This window comes from Dufourea novaeangliae, unplaced genomic scaffold, assembly GCF_001272555.1.
Source record: "Dufourea novaeangliae isolate 0120121106 unplaced genomic scaffold, ASM127255v1 scaffold187, whole genome shotgun sequence".
Taxonomy (NCBI): Eukaryota; Metazoa; Arthropoda; class Insecta; order Hymenoptera; family Halictidae; genus Dufourea; species Dufourea novaeangliae.
The window spans coordinates 504721-524507 of record NW_015374075.1 but is presented as its reverse complement, the minus strand read 5'-3'; the positions used below and the strand labels follow the sequence as shown (position 1 = coordinate 524507).

The 19787-nt window shown below is 44.7% G+C and overlaps 1 protein-coding gene across 1 annotated transcript in view; it reads right to left on the bottom strand.

The window, feature by feature from the left end:
- LOC107190505 overlaps positions 1–16733 on the bottom strand; it is a 114791-nt gene extending 98058 nt beyond the window's left edge. Inside the window, exon 1 of the mRNA XM_015579315.1 lies at positions 16661–16733. Coding sequence (XP_015434801.1) covers positions 16661–16733 — 73 coding nt within the window. The remainder of the gene's footprint in view (positions 1–16660) is intronic.
- Positions 16734–19787: the final 3054 nt, after the last annotated feature.

Below are 19787 nucleotides of genomic sequence, written 5' to 3'. Positions count from 1 at the left end.
ACGGTGGGTTATACCGGTCGGAAATTTAATTTGCTGTTTTGGTAGCCCCTGGTCTGACGGAGAGTTACTCAATAGTGGATTCAATGAAGCTGGTAGTAGTACAGATTCAATTTGGTTGGGCAGGTGGAATAGAATTATTTAAGGTGCTGGGACAGTAGAATAGAATTTTCGGAAGGTTTTGTGTAGACGAGTAAGTAGGTTTATACCGCACCTGGGCAGACGGCCAGGTACTGTCGATGTAGAATATTAAGTAGATTAGGGCGGTGTGGGGTCAGACGTACTCAGTAGAATCTTATGGAAATAGGTTGGCAGATTAATTTGTGAGATATGTAGGGTGTAAGTGTGTCATGTCAGGCGATGTGTGTGTGTATGTTGGTAGAAGTGAGAGCGAGAATGCTTGAGAGCAAATGAAGTAAACCCAAAAGAAAAGGCACGACGCTGTAGACAGTTTTTTTATGAAATACGTTAGGGAGTATTGAATATTGAATCCTTCAGTTATTTTATTGTGCAAGCTCTTTAGAGATTAAAAATCATCTAGCACCCAAAAACCGAAACACAAATTAAAAATCCTAATACTAAAAGTGACGAATAATTATTTTACTTTTTAGAAAAAATGTATTCATTTTAATGAGTGTCCTGAAAAATACGGATTATCCAAGGTATTTGTAGATAGTACACAGAAAAATTGTCAAATACTAAGAGGATTGAGATTAGAGCCTTGAAATATCCTATAGTGATGGAATCATGTTCTATTTAGTAGATTAAACATATGCTCTAGAAGACAAGCAAAACAACGTCACAGAAGAAAAATATTTCAGTAAAATACATCGCTTTAAAAATCCCACGTTCGCCCGTAGAAGCAGTCATTAGATTCAAAGGAGAGCTTTTACCATTGGTGACAATTGCTATCATATAAAAGTGCAGCTTTACAATCGTTAAGTGAGACAACGGAGCAATTTGTATTATACCCTCACAATACGAACATTCCCGCGTCCTCTCGACAGTTAGCCCGTCCACAATTTCCTCCCCATTCACGGAACAGAAGAGGGATAAGACTTTCCAGCTCATAATTCAGTCATTACAATAACGAGTCGCTTTATGACGGTCGTCGAGCGTTCAAAAAAAGAAAATACCCATTCACTTGTCCTTTGTGAAGAAGCTCACTCGAAAGCGTCTGATGCGAACGAAATTAAAAGCTGGGCGCACAAAGGTGAAAGGTCCCGCGGCGATTTCTGAAAGGATCTCATATCGGGTGGCATTGTTGCTTGTCGCTCCTCTCGTTTTTTTTTTTAATAAAAAAGAAAAAAACATCAGTTTTCCTGGATCATCGGTGTTTTTCTTTTCTTCGTTGCCTCGAAGTCTTTGAGAAGCTTCTCCGAAGTTTATCCTCATCCTCACGGTCTAGTTTCGAGGAGGCACGTTTACTCGAGAATGTTTCACGATGTTCTCGCGCCAAACCCGAATCGTAAGTCGTTTACGGAATTACGGACGTGAAACGTTTCTCTTTAAATTCCCATCCTTTGCCTCTCTTTGATTCTTCCTATTGCCCCGGGATCTCTTTGCCGCCACGGATTCCAGTACTACACGCCCCCTCTTCTCCCCCCTTTTTCCCCCAGATCAGACTTCCCTGAATTTCCATGCATTCTCCGAGCTGCTCCTTTCCCATCGTTTGATCCTTTCGCCCTCCCTTCCCGCGTGAATATGGATTACGGCGAACTTACGAGCCACGTATGGCTGCCACTTCGGGATATTTCTGCCCGAAGATTCAATTGGACCGAAGTAATTTGAAGTTTCTTCCGACGTTATCGAACTCTGGGGGAGAGTCCCGATTCCCAGATTGCAACCACGGTATTATTTCCACGCGAGACTTCGAATTTCCTCTATTTGCCCCGTCAATAGTTACCGAAGAATCGTTCTCGGAGCATTACCGACCGTTCGATAGTAAAATCAGTCCTTCGAAATAAATTCGGCTGTGCTGTACCAGTACAATACACTGTTATAAAAAACAGGAGAATAGGACCGTTTATGGTCAGACAGATAGAGGTGATTCTATGTAGCTTCGAGTGAAGAATGTTTGTATTTATTGGACAAGAGCAAAACTCGTTGCTACAGATGAAAGTTTTGTCTTTTATTTTTTTTTGGAGGGCCCTGTAGGCTATAAATGCATAATAACCGTGGCCCAATAACTCAGTTCATATAGCATACCTACTTACTCCTTTATTTATTCTCGGATGACCTTGCATTGGAGGTCATTGAAATCGTCTAAACATCTAATTATTATTAAAATAAATAAATAAAATACAGATAACCTTGAAGTGTCCGAAAACCCTCCACTAGCAGAAGAAATTACCTGCATGTAACCTACTCTACCATACAACTTTTCTGAGTACAGTTTTTCCGTATCTCTAAAAACAACGGAGATATTCCAGGTGAACTATTAGGCTACCACGTATAGACTCGAAGTAGCGTTCGCCTGTGCATATCCCGGCAGGTGGTCCGAGTCCATATACGCGATCAGACAAATAGGACAATCCAATATGTACTTAAGCAAGCGGAACAAACGCGTATTTGTGCCGGCCAGTAGAGTAGCTTCGCGTATGGTCAGCCATCTGTTCAAAAATACGAATAGCTCAACCCTAGAACCGATTTCCATACTCAATCCGTTAAAAACCATTCCACTAAGGCCGTGTCTCCATCGACGACGTGGAATGTTTCGGACGGTTATTCGAAAGCTAACGTCCAGAAGGGAAATCTTGCAAAAACAGAGAAACACAGGGAAATCGTTCGAAACAGTTACGCATCCGGCTACGCGAAATCGCGAATTACTGTCGTTGTCCCGTGGCTGGTTGCCGGCCTGGACAAGAGAAAAAAACATTTTCCGCGGCGTGGAAAAAAAGGGAATTAATATGAAAACGAGCAGAGGGTTGCAGGTGGCGGCCACGGTCCAAAAACGATCGCGCAATAATAGGCGAGCGGGTTTTTTCTCCCCTCGAACAATCCCCTCTGCAACCCCCAAAATGAATTCAATCGAATTCACCCGATCGAACGTTTCGTTCGACTGAATTTCCCACCTGAATTTCATCGTCATCCCCAGCGCTCTAGTATTTAGGTCGTGTCAGGCAGAGACGATTTTTTCCAACGGGGTTGGGCCTGACCAGACAACCCCTAACTTACATAGATTTCAGGAACTGAAACTAATTCGAAACGTGCCATGAACGTCCTGGATAGCAGGTGAATATTAATTGATTAGCCCATCCGGCTGCAGACCTGATCGTAGATAATTGGTTCGCAGAGATCAACGCTGATTAGAGGATCATATCCGAATACGGTTGAGTGCTCGTAATCGAGGCTCGAATTACCTGTGTCGATGAGGTAATTACGAACTGACGTCGTAATCAAAGAAACCCGTCAAATCGACATTGCTAGTAATATTCCGAACGACGAATGTTAGAGCGATCTATCTACTCCGAACGTGAGTCACAAGGGGTGAATGGGCGATTAGGTGTTTCCTACATAGAGGATGAGGCAGCTGAAACAAGCCATCTGAATATCTCGATTGTCACTGGAGATAGTAAAGCAAGCTTGTATTGTATCGAGGAGCATATAATTTGATGTGAATAGTTTTCTGATAGGTGGACGCGTAGAGGTTTTTATAAATAGGTTATTGTACGCGTCTTAAAATGCTCTACTAGATGGTACGTGAAGCAACATATTTTTCCATTTAAAAAAACCAAATTGACCTTCATATGATCTCTACGCGTCCACCTATCAGAACAATATTAAAATTATGTGCTCCTCGACACCATGATAGTTTGATTTTCTTCTATCGCCCGTAACAAGATATTCAGGTGGACCGTTTTATGTGCCTCGTCCTGTACACTGAAAAATACAGTGTGACACGTTTATTAGCTCAGGGAAACATCGTGTATAACGAACGAATAATTCAGTTAATTGACCCCAATGCCCGCGGAATAACACGCGGAAGCTCGTGTTAATTAATTATTACCCGACAGTCTTTTAAACCGGGGAGGGTGGCGAAGTTTTGATCGCGAACAAAAATCCACGAGCTCATTCACGATTGGCCGTGCACTCGAAACAGAATATAATGCGTACGGTAAACTGCGCCTAGTGGAGCCCAGGCTCATTATTCCGAATCGATTAGCCCCGAGATCAGCAATTTCATGTCGAGGGGGGTGGACAAAAGCATGCAACAGCACGCGGCCGCGTTTCCGGGAACGCACACGGAATATTCATCAACTGTGCGTCTGTGTATTTAGATTTAGGTGGATCGTTTCGACCGTTTCGTGCTTCTTTTTAACAGACTTCGAAAAAGCGGAGGTATACAATTCGATGTGTATGTATTCCTTTTTAATGCTTTTTTATGTTATGTTTGTATTTAAGTAAATTCTCCAACTTACACAAAATACGAGAAAACTTAAAATATAATAGCTGTTTTTAATAATGCAAAAATCAACATTCCAATTTATCCGTATTTTATATTTGGGTATATAGTTTTCATATACAAATTTACAAGAAAATGGATTAATAGTTGACCAGAAAAATGAAAAAAAAGTGCTATCCTTTTAATGTACTGTTTAAACAAAAGAATTACTCTGGAAACAAATCATGTAGCTGGATTGTACAGTACACATAACATGTCATTTAATAAGTTTCTTTAACCGTTGTTGAATTTCTGTATAAATAATATAAAAAGAAATTATTTTCTACTTCTTACCGCATGTCGAAGTCGGACCACGTTTTTATGCAGAACTTTTCTTTAATTCGCATTAGTGGCAACACGATACGATCAAATTCACAGTGAAGTGTGCGTGATTTATTCGCGTCGTTGAGATTACGCTCATCTTTCCCACCCCCATCCTAGGAACTTAAAACACCGTTCCGTAGAAGGGATTGAACACGAATTTATTCGCGTTTCTTCCCATGCAGCCCACGTTATCGCTTCACGACGCCCTGGATGGCTCGTGTAAGTCCGTGTACAAGCGTAAGCGGAGTCGTTGGGCAACAAATCAAGATCAGGTGGCAAGGTTTGCCCCCAAGGCGCGAGCTCGAACCACCCTGTTCGCTGGAATCGAGCTCCACATAGGCGATCGGTATAATAAATAAGGCTTAAAGGGGGTGGGTAGGCGCCGTATCGATGACTTTTGCGTAGAATCAGCCGTTCGCAAGGTGTCGTAACGGTCGATTTATTATTTCAAAAAATATGTACTCAGAAGTACATTTTACTCGACTACCATAACAGCGGTGGGTAAAACGCTTCTGGAATTCATAGGAGAAGGAACATTTGAACGTGCAGTAAATCCTCAATGACTGTCGAAGGCTCCTGGGCACTGACAAGTAGAAATCCCCAGGTGTAACATTGACTTTTTAATTAGATTTAGCACAGTAATACAGCTAGGAATTCTGAGACCAATGATATTTATATCACACAAATATGACCATTAGTTTATGAAATATTCCATGATCAATGCCGAGGAGTCTTCGGACACTCATCGAAGATTTACTGTACACGGGGAATGGAGTAGTTTATATGTTCGCGAAATTCTTTTAGGGAGTTGTTTATTCTTCGAGGTGGGTCCCGTGGCTACAGAAACGCTCTAAAGTATTGTCACGTAGGTTCCCCGTGCTTGTGCACCACGGCCTTTGATTTCCACCGAATTGTTTGCGAAGAATATTTCAGAAAATCGTCACGTAGCCCCGTTCGTACCCCCGACTGCGGAGGCGAATTGTTTAGCTTCTTCGGGGAGGGGGAAAAAGTGTTCTCTCGCCTCGAACGGAATTTTTCGAAAACGTCCTAGAACGATTCTGACAAATGATTACACGGAGGGGGAGGGGGTGAACGGAACGTGTTCGCCGTGAACGAGGGTCAAGTGGTATACACGGTGAGTGGGGTAAGGGGGGAAAGCACGATACGATTCGTGATACTTGTGTCTATCGATAACTACCCTCGTACGACCCGTCCGCACGACTGAACGAGAAGAAGAGATCAACGCTAGCCCTCGAGATACTGGACGAACACACTGGAAAATCGTGCTGGTACTCTTTTCTACATTGAAACCGAAGAGCTCGACCACTCTAGAGTGTTAATTCGACTCGAATTCGCGAATCGGAACGTTTAGGGAGCGTTAAACATTCGTAGAAATATCATGGAGCCTCTGTAACTGGCTTTGGGACAGGAAAAAAAAGGCTCAAGATTGTTCAGATACGTCGCAGTGGAATAGGTTCGTGTTAAATCAGACAAGCAGTACATGAAGCTGTATGTGTCCCGTAAGTTAAATAATGCGGTATCTAGATTGTGCAGAGGCAGGCAACTGGAGTGTGATTACGGTGCATAGCTACGGAAGTAGAATGACAAGTAGAATAGGACTGTACATGGTCAGGCAATTGGAATACGCACTTGCACCGTTCGTGGAAAGTTTCTGAACTGTTTAATATTCGTTGCAGATCTGTTTTTAGTAGAATATATTATCCTGTATTACCCTATAGTCGATAGCATCTTAATTAAGAATAATAACACAGAAACTATGTTGCCCAGGCTGTTCGCCGAAACACAATCCCTTACATTTATTCAGTTTTCTTACTATACTAAGTAAATCATTGATTAGCATTCGAATGCCCCCTCCCCCAAGTGCTGGGTTAGGTCTGAGCACTTTAAACACTCACCGCTGTTTTTCTGTACTTCGGAAATTAGTTTCTTTATTATTACCAGAGAAATATTCTTCCAAGCAATCTCCCAAACTTCCCAGAAATATAAATGTCACTTCAGACGAAATTATAGCTACTTGACGATTCGAAACTCAATCTCGAAGTCCGTCGTATTATTCTTCCTGCACTAATCGCACAAAATAGGGGTGGCTCGAGGTGTTAATTGTAATTCAAGGACCTCACTCGTGAAATTCATCGAGCGACGGGTCTTCTCGCCCGATGAAAAGGGGGACATTTTCGCAGATGAGATACTTTTCCCCGGCGGCATTGAAATTTCGAGGGAATCGGAAGGAAACGAGAAAGGGTGGGGCGAGGGGGTAGTTCCTCCGCTCGATTGAAATAAAATCGTCCGCAGGCGGCGTAACGAACTAATTGACTCGCACCGCCTTCGTCTGACGTTTTTTTTTTTTTCCGTTCTCTCGGCTCGTGGGACCTGGACCTGGGCACGGAGGAGACGGGGTGGGGGTAGGGGGTAACAATTTGCGAGCGATGAATAAAGAAGCGGGCGAATCCACGGCCGTTTCGCCCTCCATTACGACGAAAACTTCGCTCGTGCCTGGGGGGATAGTAACGAGCCTCGATTCCGGACTGGTAACGCGGCAAAGGAAACACTCCGGGACCATCGTCGACGATGCTCTCGTTCCCCTACCACCTTCCAACTACCCCCCTAAGGCCACCCCCCTATCGAACTACATCGTTATCGGCCTGTTTTTCAGTAGTGATCCTCGACGTTACACACGCATGTGACATCAATATACTCCTCCTCTTCTCCGTCATATGCCACCCTTAAATACCCAATTTTGGCATACATTCTGAAATTATACTCATATCTATCGAAAGTCACCCTTACATTGTGGTTACCTTGGGTTCGTCAGGAAAATAGGGCGTTGCACGGAGAATAATATGCACGCGATGTAACTCGACACAGAAGTTAAAACAGGCTGGTGTTCAATGCCAGTAAACATGGTCAATATACAGGGTGAGTCACTTAACTGTACCACCTAATTTACTTATTATTTTTTTAGTAGTATATTCTACTGCAGAAGTAATGTACGCGGAAACTACGTTTGAAATATTTTCTTGTACTAGTAGTTTGTGAGTAAATTTAAGTGACTCACCCTGTATACAACGTGTCCCATTTAAATAGACCCGCTCCAATATCTCCGAAACTGTTAATAATATTAGGAAATGTTTCAGACAAAAGTTAAATGGTATCAGGGAGCACGATTTCTTATGTGAGTGAAAGTGTGGCACCTAATACCATTTGACTTTTGTCTGAAACATTAGATATTCCAGTGACTAGATTTAAATGGAACACCCTTTGTAGTTGAGGTATCGCCCGAGCACGCAACGCCACGAAACTCCGTGGACATAGTTTTCCACGTAATGGCTGTTCTGCATCGTGACCAAAGACTTTTCGTGAATTTCTCCGTTGGGATTCTATGCTTCGTGATTCAGCCGCGGCAGAAGGTCCGCAGTGCCCTTACCGCCGCATGAAAAACGCAAGGCCGTCGTCAGGACCCTCGAAGAGGTCTCTAGCGTGACCCAGATTTTCCTTATCAACAACACAAGCGCGTTTCCACGTTCCATAAACAAGGAGACCAATGTACCCGTTGTTCGATGCACGGCCATGTTAAACGAAAAATTGCGCGGAGCTTATCGAGCGCAGAGAGTCCCCTCTCTCGACCCTTTCAAGTCCTGGGATAACCTGTACACACGCGATAGATCAGATCGATACACACCGGGCTAAAATCCCAGACTCGATGGACAGAAAAGGGGGAGAAGAGGCGGGAAAAGGTAGAGAGAGAAAGAACGGAAGTTCGTGGTGGATCTAACGCGTACGAGCTGGAAGGAACGTTGATTCCGGGGCGTGGATTCGCCGAGGTTCGTTCGACGAGAAAGAGGAAAAAAAAAAAGATTGGAATCGCAGGACGGAGGTGTCCCCTTTGATCCTTTGTTTCTTCCGCGACATCGAGCACCAATTGAAACGGGCGCGAAGTGGAGATGGAAATCGATGGGAAAACGGTAAACCGGCGGTACAGATTAACTTGATTTCTCGAATAAAAGTCCAATCGAAGGCGACTGCTATTTATCGACGTCTCCTCTTTTCCCTTGAAAACGGTTTTCCGTTTCAACCTTGTCGGTTAAGCGAAAGAGTGAGAGAGAGAAATTGGAAATGTTGTGACGGTTAAGGGAACAGCCGTGACGTTCGTAGACGAACAGCGTCGTGGTAATCCCGTTGAATGCAAGTAAGTTTCTATTGTTGTTAATTAAGCAGATAGATCGTTGGTTTGTGGCTCCGACGAAGACAAAGAAGCTGTCTGTTTCGGATGAAGAACAATAAGGTCGTCGAATAAGCAGGAACAAGCTTATCCGCCTATGATCAAGTCGAATGGGATTGTACTTGGTCCGACAAATGGAATGGGGCTATTAGGGATAAAAGCAAGTGCACCGAATGTATCCATTTTCGAACAATGACGGAGAACGAGATTCTGTTGAGAAGCAGAATGGAATAGACTCATAAAATCTACGATGAAAAATAGGGTTATTAACCCTTAAGGTCAAATAAATTTTCTTTTAGAAAAACAGTCTTGTGTTACTAAATGGAATCATCAGTCGAACAAGCAGTATGTATAACGAGACAAGTTAAATAGAACTGTACATAGTCAGACCATTCGAAATATGTTACGATACAGGCAAAACAAAGATTCATATATGGAACGGATTGACAGTCATTGAAGTATTCGGAAGAGGATACCTTAGGGAGACATCGGCTCGAGATGCGTCATAGAAAGAAGAGTCCTGACATGGCACAACAGCATTATGTTTGCATACTGTATTTCGTCGTGGTTGTTGAAAACTCCACGGTGGAGGGAAGACGAGGAGGAGAATTTTGTTGGGTGACAAAGTACAGTACCATCGTGTCACAACTTTGTTCATCGTCGGTCCTACCAAAAACAAATAAACATACAACTTCGTTGCATTGATGCAATCTTATTCCAGTAATTTATCGCTTCTTATTACGTAAAAATACAGCAGTATTTCGAAATTATTATGTTACCAATTCCCAGCTTCATCAGACTCGTGGAAAGTCTGATCAATTTCTGGTTATTCTACTACCAACAGCTGCCAGTGCCTCGTGGGCGCAGAATCTCAGCTGTCCTATCGCATCGGAAGCGTGACGATTAACCAAAGCCGATTTGAACCAGTCGAATTCGACAACGATGAATGATAACGAGTCACGAGTGCTCTCAGGACGAGCTAGAGCACACCATCGACGTGCGAGCATCCTTCCGTCGAATCGATCCGAGGAGTGCAACAAGAGGAATTCCGGACACGTACACGATACAGAACAACGAGAAAGCACAGAGGGGATTCGAGAGAGCGTAGGGAAGGGGAGGTAGAGTTACAAAACGGTCAGAGGCTGAAAGAATCGTTAAAAGGGGGGACACGCTCTGGACCGCTGGAAACGAAATAAAACTACCCTCTCAACGGTGGATCGAGTGTCCGAGGCGACATGCCTCTGAGAATCCTTTTCCCCCTTCCCCTGTACCGGTCTCCGTCAGCAATGAGACCGTCGAAAGACTTCCAGGAACAAAGGCCAAGAAGATGACGAGCAACGGTTGAAACACGAGTGGCAGAACAATCGGCTGGAGGGAGGATGAAGTCGATGAGGTCTTCGAATCTGTGCACCAAACGACGGCCCAACCTTCCTCCCTTCCAGCCTTCATTTCTGGATCTCTGGTGCAGGGATTTCAAAGAAGATGGGAGGGAAAAAAGACAAGGGAAGAAATTCGAAAAGGAAACAATGTATCGTCGACGAAGGCGCATCTTGAATACCCCTTGCCCCGAGGAAATCTTCTGCTCGGTCCGCGTCCCCCGCACCCCTGGCCGTCGCGTTTGATCCGGGCATGGTCGAACATGGAAGAATAGGGGCCCACCGCAATGGACAGAGGATCGAGGAATCGGAGGGTGAAAATATTTCGCTTGCCGGATGATTACCGGGGAGCCGAGCACGCGATAACAGATTTTCTTGGTGCAACGGATCCTCGATACCGCGGGATGATGATCAGCCTCGACGCTCTAGTTTTGCTACATTTTCCGTTCGGGGATCGATAGGATGTCTGTAGGTCCTCCTTGAAACGAATTCGTTGAGAAACTATGAGAAGGGATCAAAATATTTGCGAATAGAACCGGTTATTTGGTTCTATATGTAAGTGGTAAAGGTGGATCATTAATCAGACAAGCCATCGAGTAGTATATGACAGTGTCTGGTCAGACATATAGTGACACACATTTGTTTACAGACTTCTAAAATAACAACTTGGTATCAAATCTTTTGTGCAATCTCTATTTATATATTCTCCTAATAATAACTTACATCGTCTGATTATAATCAATTTTTTTTCAATTTTGAAATAAAAGTCGCGTTTTGGTAAATAATTTAGTTAACAAGAGCTGACAGCTTTTCGTGAACAAACTTGTGAATCACTGTGTGCTGTAAATCCTATCAGGCACTATGTAATCGTATTTTCCCGTGCAAGTAGTATATATCTGTCGTTTGTCAGACAAGTAGAGCAGTCTTAAAATTCTACAGTCACTCTAATAACTATTTTTTATGAACACGGTACTTAATATTTTATTGGACATAAGATAGTAGGTAAAAACCTGTTAATACGTTTATGACTTCTTAGTCGTTGATCTGTTCCACTTTATGATTCGAGACTCTGATTCCTCTCAGTATTTATCCTCCGTTATATCAAAAGCCCAACAATTACAGTTTCCTTATAATTCGAGATAATTCGAGAGCACTTCGCGGCTCAAGAAACTAAAACAAAGTGATCACGAGTGGTCCCTTAAAATTCACGACAAGCCAGGAGTCGTTCTTTCACCAATGGCAGCGCAGTTTCTTTAAAAGCCTTCCTGTCAATAACAACAACAGATATTTCCACCGTCGGTTACGACGACGCCCTCCAGAGCGATTGTTAATTCGTCGTGAAACTGTGAACAGCCCCCGAGAACAAAAGGATCGTCGTCCTAGTATTCGTTCCTTATCCACCTGAGTCTCATTCTTCCCGAGTAACTACCTTGTAGATGGCATAACAAACTGTATGCCCAACGTCCCCACCCGCAGAGCAAGCCATTCGAAATTACCATCTAAATTCAGACCAGTATTATAGTCCTCGAAGAAAGGACGGTTTCTCTGAAAGGAACCCTTCAAAATCATTACAAAAATTCCTCTTGTACAACCCCCTTACATCTACAATTACAGCTTATAATTGATCTTTCTGTGCCCAATGCAGTGAATCCTCGATGAGTGTTTGGTTAGCACAATGATAGAGCTAGAAATTCTGAAGCCAATGATATTTGTTTCAGTCGTATTTGGCAATTGGTATATAAAAGATTTAATGCTCAGTACCGAGGAATCTTCGAGCACTCGTCGAGGATTTGCTCTACTAATTTTTTGTTGTCCTTCTAGACGATATACTACAGTACCTTATATTGCAAGCAGTATCCTTTCGATATCACCACGGTTAATTCATGAAATCGAAGAAAAGAAGTCATCGTCTCGTGAGATCGCGGATCGTTTCAACCTTTCCACGGGCGGGCGTTAACGTGATTAATTTACGAGGCGAGCCATCCCCCTCTCGCGAGTCGTTGAACGGTGTAACTCGACGGGATCGGATAATTCGATGAAGTAATTCGGAATAATTGGCCGGCAAAACGGCAAGTTTGCCAGGAGAACGACGACAAAACGCGATAATAAGAAAGCTCGCGGGCACGGAGTGGGGGGGGGCGTAGACGGGAAACTGGCTTGGCCGGATATGCAATTAGCAGGTTCGAATCAACCGAGACACCGGAGAACGTCGTTAGATTAAGGAATTTCATTTGCCGCTGGCTGTTGGGGCTCCCGTGAATAGAACAACGAGACATGCCGTGGACTGTCTTGTTTCTCCGTCTTCGCCTGGACTCTGGGGGCCCACGATGAAAATTTCAGAGGACGTTGAAACGGTACAGAAGGATTAAGCGATTCATGGGGAAGATCAATTATCGATTTCACTGCAGAGTGTAGAGGGATTCTTGTGGATGGTAATGAGATGCATTGTAATTCATATTGGAGCTTTTAGTGAACTTTTTGATAAACAAGGAATTATTTGGAGTTGTTGCTATACGAGGATCTAGACTACTCGTTCTTTTTTTAACATTATATGTACCAACAATCTATTCACTTTTCAGGGATAATGATGATGTCTTTAAAATTTCTTGTCAGTGATCCACTACTTCCTTCGATTATGGGGCGATCATTTTAAGTTCAATATATTTTCTCGAATCATACATCGAGAAATACATACTTTACTAAACGATGTAAAGACGAGAATTATATTCAAGATGGTGAGATAACAGCACGCAAGAAATGATAAAGAGGACAGAAGCTTGATAAGAAGCAAAATTATTAAAAAGTCTGAGATGACTCAAATTACTATTATAAAGAGTTATTGAATCATATCTAACACTTTTTCCTCCTCATCTACAAACACCACTAACCACCCTACAAACCCCAACGACTCAAATAAGTACACAACATTCATTCCAAGTGAATTCGGTCCACGTCTGGGACACCCTCGAAGAATATTGTCAAGTTGTTAGAGAACTCGGAGTCACTTAGGGTAACCGAAGCAGAGAACACCTGTAGTTTGAACTTCCTCATAAGACAAACTCTTGGTCCGCCGAGTCAATAGTGGTGGTCCCTTGCAGTCAAGTTTCAGCCGAGTGGAATTCGACTCATCGTTACCACAACCCCCACCACAATTAACGTCTTCTAAAAACATTTTCCATAACAATATTTCGAAAACCACAACCCTACGAATCCCTTCGAGAACCATCCACGATCGAATCCAAAGAAAAAACGGGACCACGATCCATCCAAAGACGAATTCGAAGCATCCAACTCGGGTGAGAAACAACGCAGCCAGGGACAGAGCAATCCTTTCAACGTGAACGCTCATCCCTTTCCGTGGGTTCGATTCGTTCGTTTCAGGGCGTTGCAACGAATCTTGCGGGAACGTCACGAGCTCTTCCCCCTTCCTAACCAGAATTGAATTAGATCACAGGAGAAAGGGAGAAGACAGGGGAGATCGGTAGGACGTGTACAAAGTCGAATTAAGAATTTACTACGGAAGTTTCCCTTAAGCAGCGCATCGCTTTTCCGGCGAACTGGAGGGGGTACGGAAACCCTGTGGAAAATCACTTGCAGGGCGAACGGAATAAGTGTATTGCGTGGCAACGAGCCGCGCATTCGTATTCCTCTGTTTCTCGTTCTTTATCCGGCTGGCAGCAACAGCCGGCCGAATAAAAGAGTGGAGGGGAGAAAGATAGAGACACAGAGACGCGTAACCGCAATTACCAGATTAAAGTCGAGATACTTTTTCTTCGGTTACTCTCTTTCTGTTATTTTTCTTTTTCTTTCTTTCACGAACGACTTCTTCGTTCCATCGAGACATTGGATGAATCGTGGAGCACGCTTATACGCCAATATTACGTCGTACCAGGGGAGGAATGGCACCTTTCACGGCACATACCGAAGAACAAAATTCGTCCCCGCCACTGCTAACTACCACACACTCGTTCATGTTTTATCCATAAATCTTGTTGTTGTTTTTTTTTTCTTTTATTCATTCTTCCTGCCTTTTTTCTCACTCCTGACAAGGAACAAACCCCGGGACACATGCAAGAGGGGGAAAAAATACCTGAGCGCAATTAGCAGATTGAAGTCAACAAAGTTTTCGGGAACGCAATGGTCCGGGGGATGATGAAAGCGGCGAACACGCGTACGGTAAATTATTTCTCGAAACTTGGGGGTGGCAACGGCTCCTTTCGCGGGGGAATTTGGGGAACGAAAAAGCGGAGAGAAGGTAATGGGGAATATTAACTTTTCTGAATGGGAATGCACGATGGCCAATTTGTAGATTACTTTCGGAGTTTCGCTGATGTTACGGGAGGGAGGAGGGGGCGGAATACGCGACAGAGAATGGTAAAAATGCGTTTTACAAATTGTTGGTGCGGAAAGGAGAAGAAGCGATTAAAATGTATTCGATGAATAGAATGGTAGAAATTGAATAAAAGTTTTCACACCTAATTATTATTGCAGAAGTTTGTGAATGAATGTGTGAGTCACTGTATATCGATACATGAATTATCGTGGTTCTCGATTGTCGTGTAGAACGTGTTGAATCGATTCAAGCTTATTAGTGGAAAGTACTCTCCAACCATTTGTGTGTTCCATTTTCGAACCGTATACAGATCGTTCACGTGGAGGAAACAAGAGAATAATTGTGGCCGTAACCGGAACCATATTTAATCGGTACACTGTGAATTTTATGGATTTACGAACGATATGCAAAACACGAAAAAATTGTTCGGAAAGCTGAGTATAATATGTACTTCACTTTGAACTCAACGAAACTTTCAATAAAGCAAACAAACTTTCGACATAATTTCAATTCGATATTAAAAAAAAAAAAAATCAGTGTTTACATAGGAAATACTGATTCTCCAAGGAACTTCCAAACACCGAGAACCCATCAGTTCACCGATCAATTTTCCAACCACTTTAACTCTAGGGTCAACCAACACCGTCGAATCACTATACTCTCCCATTCAATCCAGACAACGATAAGAAATATGTATTAATGAGTCGAGTTCCGTTCGAACTATTACTATAAAATCCAAGTCGAGCGCAAACACGCAATTCTCTGCAATCCCGCCCTTCATCCCTCGCTCAGAATGACTCATCCGTACCGCCCATACGAACGATGGAAAAGCAGACGCGTATATGGGGTGGTTGGCCGGAAATATTATTCGCCTTCCATCAGACAACGATCAAACTGGATTTCAATATTCCTCGAGGATCAGAATCGTGACGAAGACAGAGAAGCTTGTTTGGTTACCAAGCCTGGAACACGATCTGAGCATCCCTTGGGGTCTTTCTTCCACCAAAAACTGCTGAGTATGTGGTGTAGCACGTTATACAGACTGAATTCCGTCGTTCACTCCGATTTGTCCCCGTAGCTCGCCTCGTTCCCGCGAGTCATTCAACCGGAAAACCCAAGGAGATCGAGGACGAGCCGATGCGAAAGTCTCTGGGACCATCACCAATAGGATCGACGCTGGGAAGTCGTAGCGGATCGAGAAACTCGTTAAAGAAGCTTCGACGGAACGATCTGGGCACAACGGTTCTACGGACACCGACGGAATCCAAGCGCGGGCATTAGGCGAAGTTGAGGGAAAAATTGGCAGATTCCGGGGATTGGCCGCGGAAGTGGCCCAGTTAAAGGGAGGAGGCTAAGTGGTACTTGGATGGAACTTGCATATTCCAGTCCAGAAATCGGAAGGTTCTCCTAGAGATCCAGTGTGATCGAAAGGGACAGAGTCAGACTGGGGTGGGGGGGGGGGGGGGGGGGGGGGGGGGGGGGGGGGTGAAATTGAAGAGGACCCATTGGTCCCGCCTCGTAATCCGAAAGGGATCTCCACGGGGGCGGACAAAAGTCCACCGTAACGACACGATTCCTGCCGACCGGCGGAACGGGCGTTAAACGACCCCCATTTCGGAGGTTCCAGGTAATCCCCGGCCCTTCTTCCTGCATCAGCAGAACCTCCAAGTTTCCGGGACGATCGAGTGGAACGAAGGTAGTGAACCGGGGAGGGAACTTTCAAAGTCAGGAACGCGTTCTCCAGGGGACCTGGGACGCCTCTTGCGCTTTTAGGGTAGCTTTCTCAAGAATCATTCACCGTCAACCCCTCATAAATCCTCAAACTTTTTTCACAGGATCGTATATACGAAAAATGTACAACCGTGAGAAAGTCTCGGATCCAGATGATAAAATTGCTCTCGACACACTTGACGTATCCATGTCTCGATCACTGATGAGGAACTTACCCCCCACTATCAGCAGCAGGTGGAACAGAGCACGTCGCACTTTCCCGCACTTCCGTCGAACGTCTTTATCCATTCTGACCGGTTCCTGTCGCACTGGACGTGGACGATGACCCCCCGTCGATGGTCCCGTCCTCAGGGTCCCCAGGTAAGAAAATATCTCCGCGACACGACGATGTCAGTCGACACACGTCGCGCGGGCTAGTGTCATCGGGACCGTTGTACGGTCCCAGTGGAACCGGTACGAATGACGGTGAACAAACGACAGTTCCCCGACGGTTACTGTCGGTATATCCCGGCGAAAATCCGTGAGTACACAACACCGTGTGACACACACACCGTGCGAACACCGCCACGACTATACCGCACGAGGCCACGAGCGGACGCGACAGTTCCTGACTTGCAACTGACGAGGGATGCTGCACGAAGAGTTTGCGCCAGCCTCGCGCGCGCGCACAGAATCCTTACTCCCCTGCGCTCCTGGCACCCTCGGTCAGTTAGTCAGCGTCCCTCTCTTTCTCTCAATCCCCTATTCCATCAGAGCCAATCCCTCTCGCTCTCTTCTTTCTTCTTCACTCCCCTATACCATCGTTCGTCGAATCCTAGCCTTTATCCCCTTTCCACCCCTTTCGAGGTATCGTCTTTCCATCTCCGTCTCGATATCAACACCCCCCCGTGAACCCTCTACAACGTCCATCCCTCTCTTTCTATCCTGTATCAACGGTGAATCTCTTTTCACCCTTCAGTCAGTCTCTTTCGAGTCTCTCCCTATTATGCTTTTTCCGCTTCCACGCCGTACTGTCACGAGCGGATATAGTGCGTCTCTTTTCGGTTCGTTTTCACTATTCCCCTCTTAGTTAACCCACACACCCACCTCCTCCCTGTCCTCCACCCCTTCGTTTTAACCCCTGTTGTTCCCTTTCTCTCATCCGATCATGCATCCCAACCCTCACGCGCATCCTTTCGCCGGCAGTATCTCAAACACTAAAGAGTTTCTTAGGAAATTGAATTGAACCCCCCCGTTTCACCCTCTATTCAACCCACCCCCTTGTGCATCCCACGGTCCTTGTTATTTCTCTTCTTGTCGTACCAGCTTCCAGACGGTTGTCCCCTCCCATCCGTAGCCACGGTTGTTTCAGGGGGACCTTCGACGATCCGTCTTCGTCTCGTTCCACCCTGTCTCGCGTGTCTCGCCAGGAGCAGCAGCCGCCCTCGATATCCTCTCTCCCTTTAACCGCCCATCGTCACCTCGGCCGCGCCAGCTTCCCCTTAGGAACTGATTGTCTCGCCGTTAAGCGGCAATTTATATGTTAACAGGGCCGAATCGGCTGAGAGTCATGCATACGTTTAAGAAACGGGGCGGGGGGTGTGGAAAGGGGGTGGAGGCTCGCTGGGTGAACGACGGTCGCGTGACGATGTTCCCGCCCGACACTTCGCTCGTTAGTCGAGTCAACGATCCCCCCTAACCCCCTTCAACGATACGAATCTCTTCCTCCATCGAGACTTCGTCCCCCCATGTTACCCACCGGCCAAACCACCATTTTGGTTATCGGTTACATGTAAATTCGTGCGGGTCGTGTACAAACATTTTCGTCGGTGGAGGGGGCAGAGGGTAGGCGCCCCACGGGATTAAGGGAGGAATAGGCTCACTTAAGTTGGGGGTGGTTCCCTAGGATTATCCTCGAATCTGTTCAGAGGTCATCTTGATTACCGTTTCAATTTCTATGAATTAATACTCCCACCTCTGTTGTAATAATTTACTAATAGTTATATTTCATATAGACAGAATCGGGTTGACGTGAATTACCCCGGACGTTTAAAGGTCTATAGAATTTCTGTAAAGTTTGAACACTATTATTACGATATTATGTATTATCGCTTCATCGCCCGGAAACATTCACAGTTACTGTTTTATATTAATCGCTACATTATGGTGCGTTGAATGCAAACAATGTTCTCGCCAAGAACACGTATTGTTCAACGGTACCGCATTTTACAACACGGGAATTCGACGGTTATTAATTAACCGTTCTCGCGATCTTTTGTGCAACGACTATTTACGCGTGGTGAAACTATATATTTCACGAAATCATTGTCGTAAATACGCGACCATCCCCTCGAACAAATCGATTCGCGCCGCGAATCGACGACGACGGGGGCATAAGATCCCATTTCCGGTCGTAATGGCCCGGCGGATTTTCGCCGCGTCAGGACCAATGAAAAGCTCGATGATAAAGTGACGCGCGAAAAGCGGCGGCGTGACCGTGAATTTAATTTTCCCGGACGTGATCGCTCGCTCGCGACACGCACACGCCCCGGGAAAGTTAGATTGCTCACGCTGTCGCGAGGGAAGGGGAGGGTAGGGGTTGAGCGACACGCTCGTGGATCAAAGCCGGATCGAGGGCGCGGCGGCCAAATAGAGAGGCATTAGTGCGTCTGCACTGTTTGAATCGCACATTGACACGTGTCGCCTACCTGTAGTGTCGTCTGTCGGATTAATTCCCTTTTGGGACCATGGATCACGTGTCCAGTTTCTCCACGGAATAAATACACGTCCTTTCATTTCGAGATGAAAATAATTGGCTGTGAATTATTCCTGAAGTAGTTCCAGACTTCTTCGATCAGCCCACCCTTGTTCGATACATTTCACTGAACGAATTTTCTTAGATGAATGAGCTTTCCAGAGAATAATACGAGCATCGTGATTGGTTATTGGAAATTTTGAAAGTGAAACGTAAAATGAAGACGAATGTATCTTTGATGTAAAACAGTTGGAAGTAGATTCAGGATGTTTGTGTATTTATATCGTCTCTTAAATTCTCTTTTCTAAATCTCCTTCGTAACGAGTGGATGAAAACGTGTATTATCTGGCAAGTGTAATAGCTTTAGATATCGATGAAATGTAAGCCAGACAAGTGGAATAGGTACACGTATGATCAGACAATTGTAATAAATTGTAAACACTGGAATGAAATCGATGCATTCTGACAAAGTGAAAATCCAGTTTTTCAAGGTGTAAAAAATTATCAACTAAGCAGTGATTCTATTCTGTAATCGGGTAAGTACTAGAATGAACATACTTTTCAGTCTCCGATAAGAGCATCGCGAGTTTCGCGTCCTTTCGTCATTT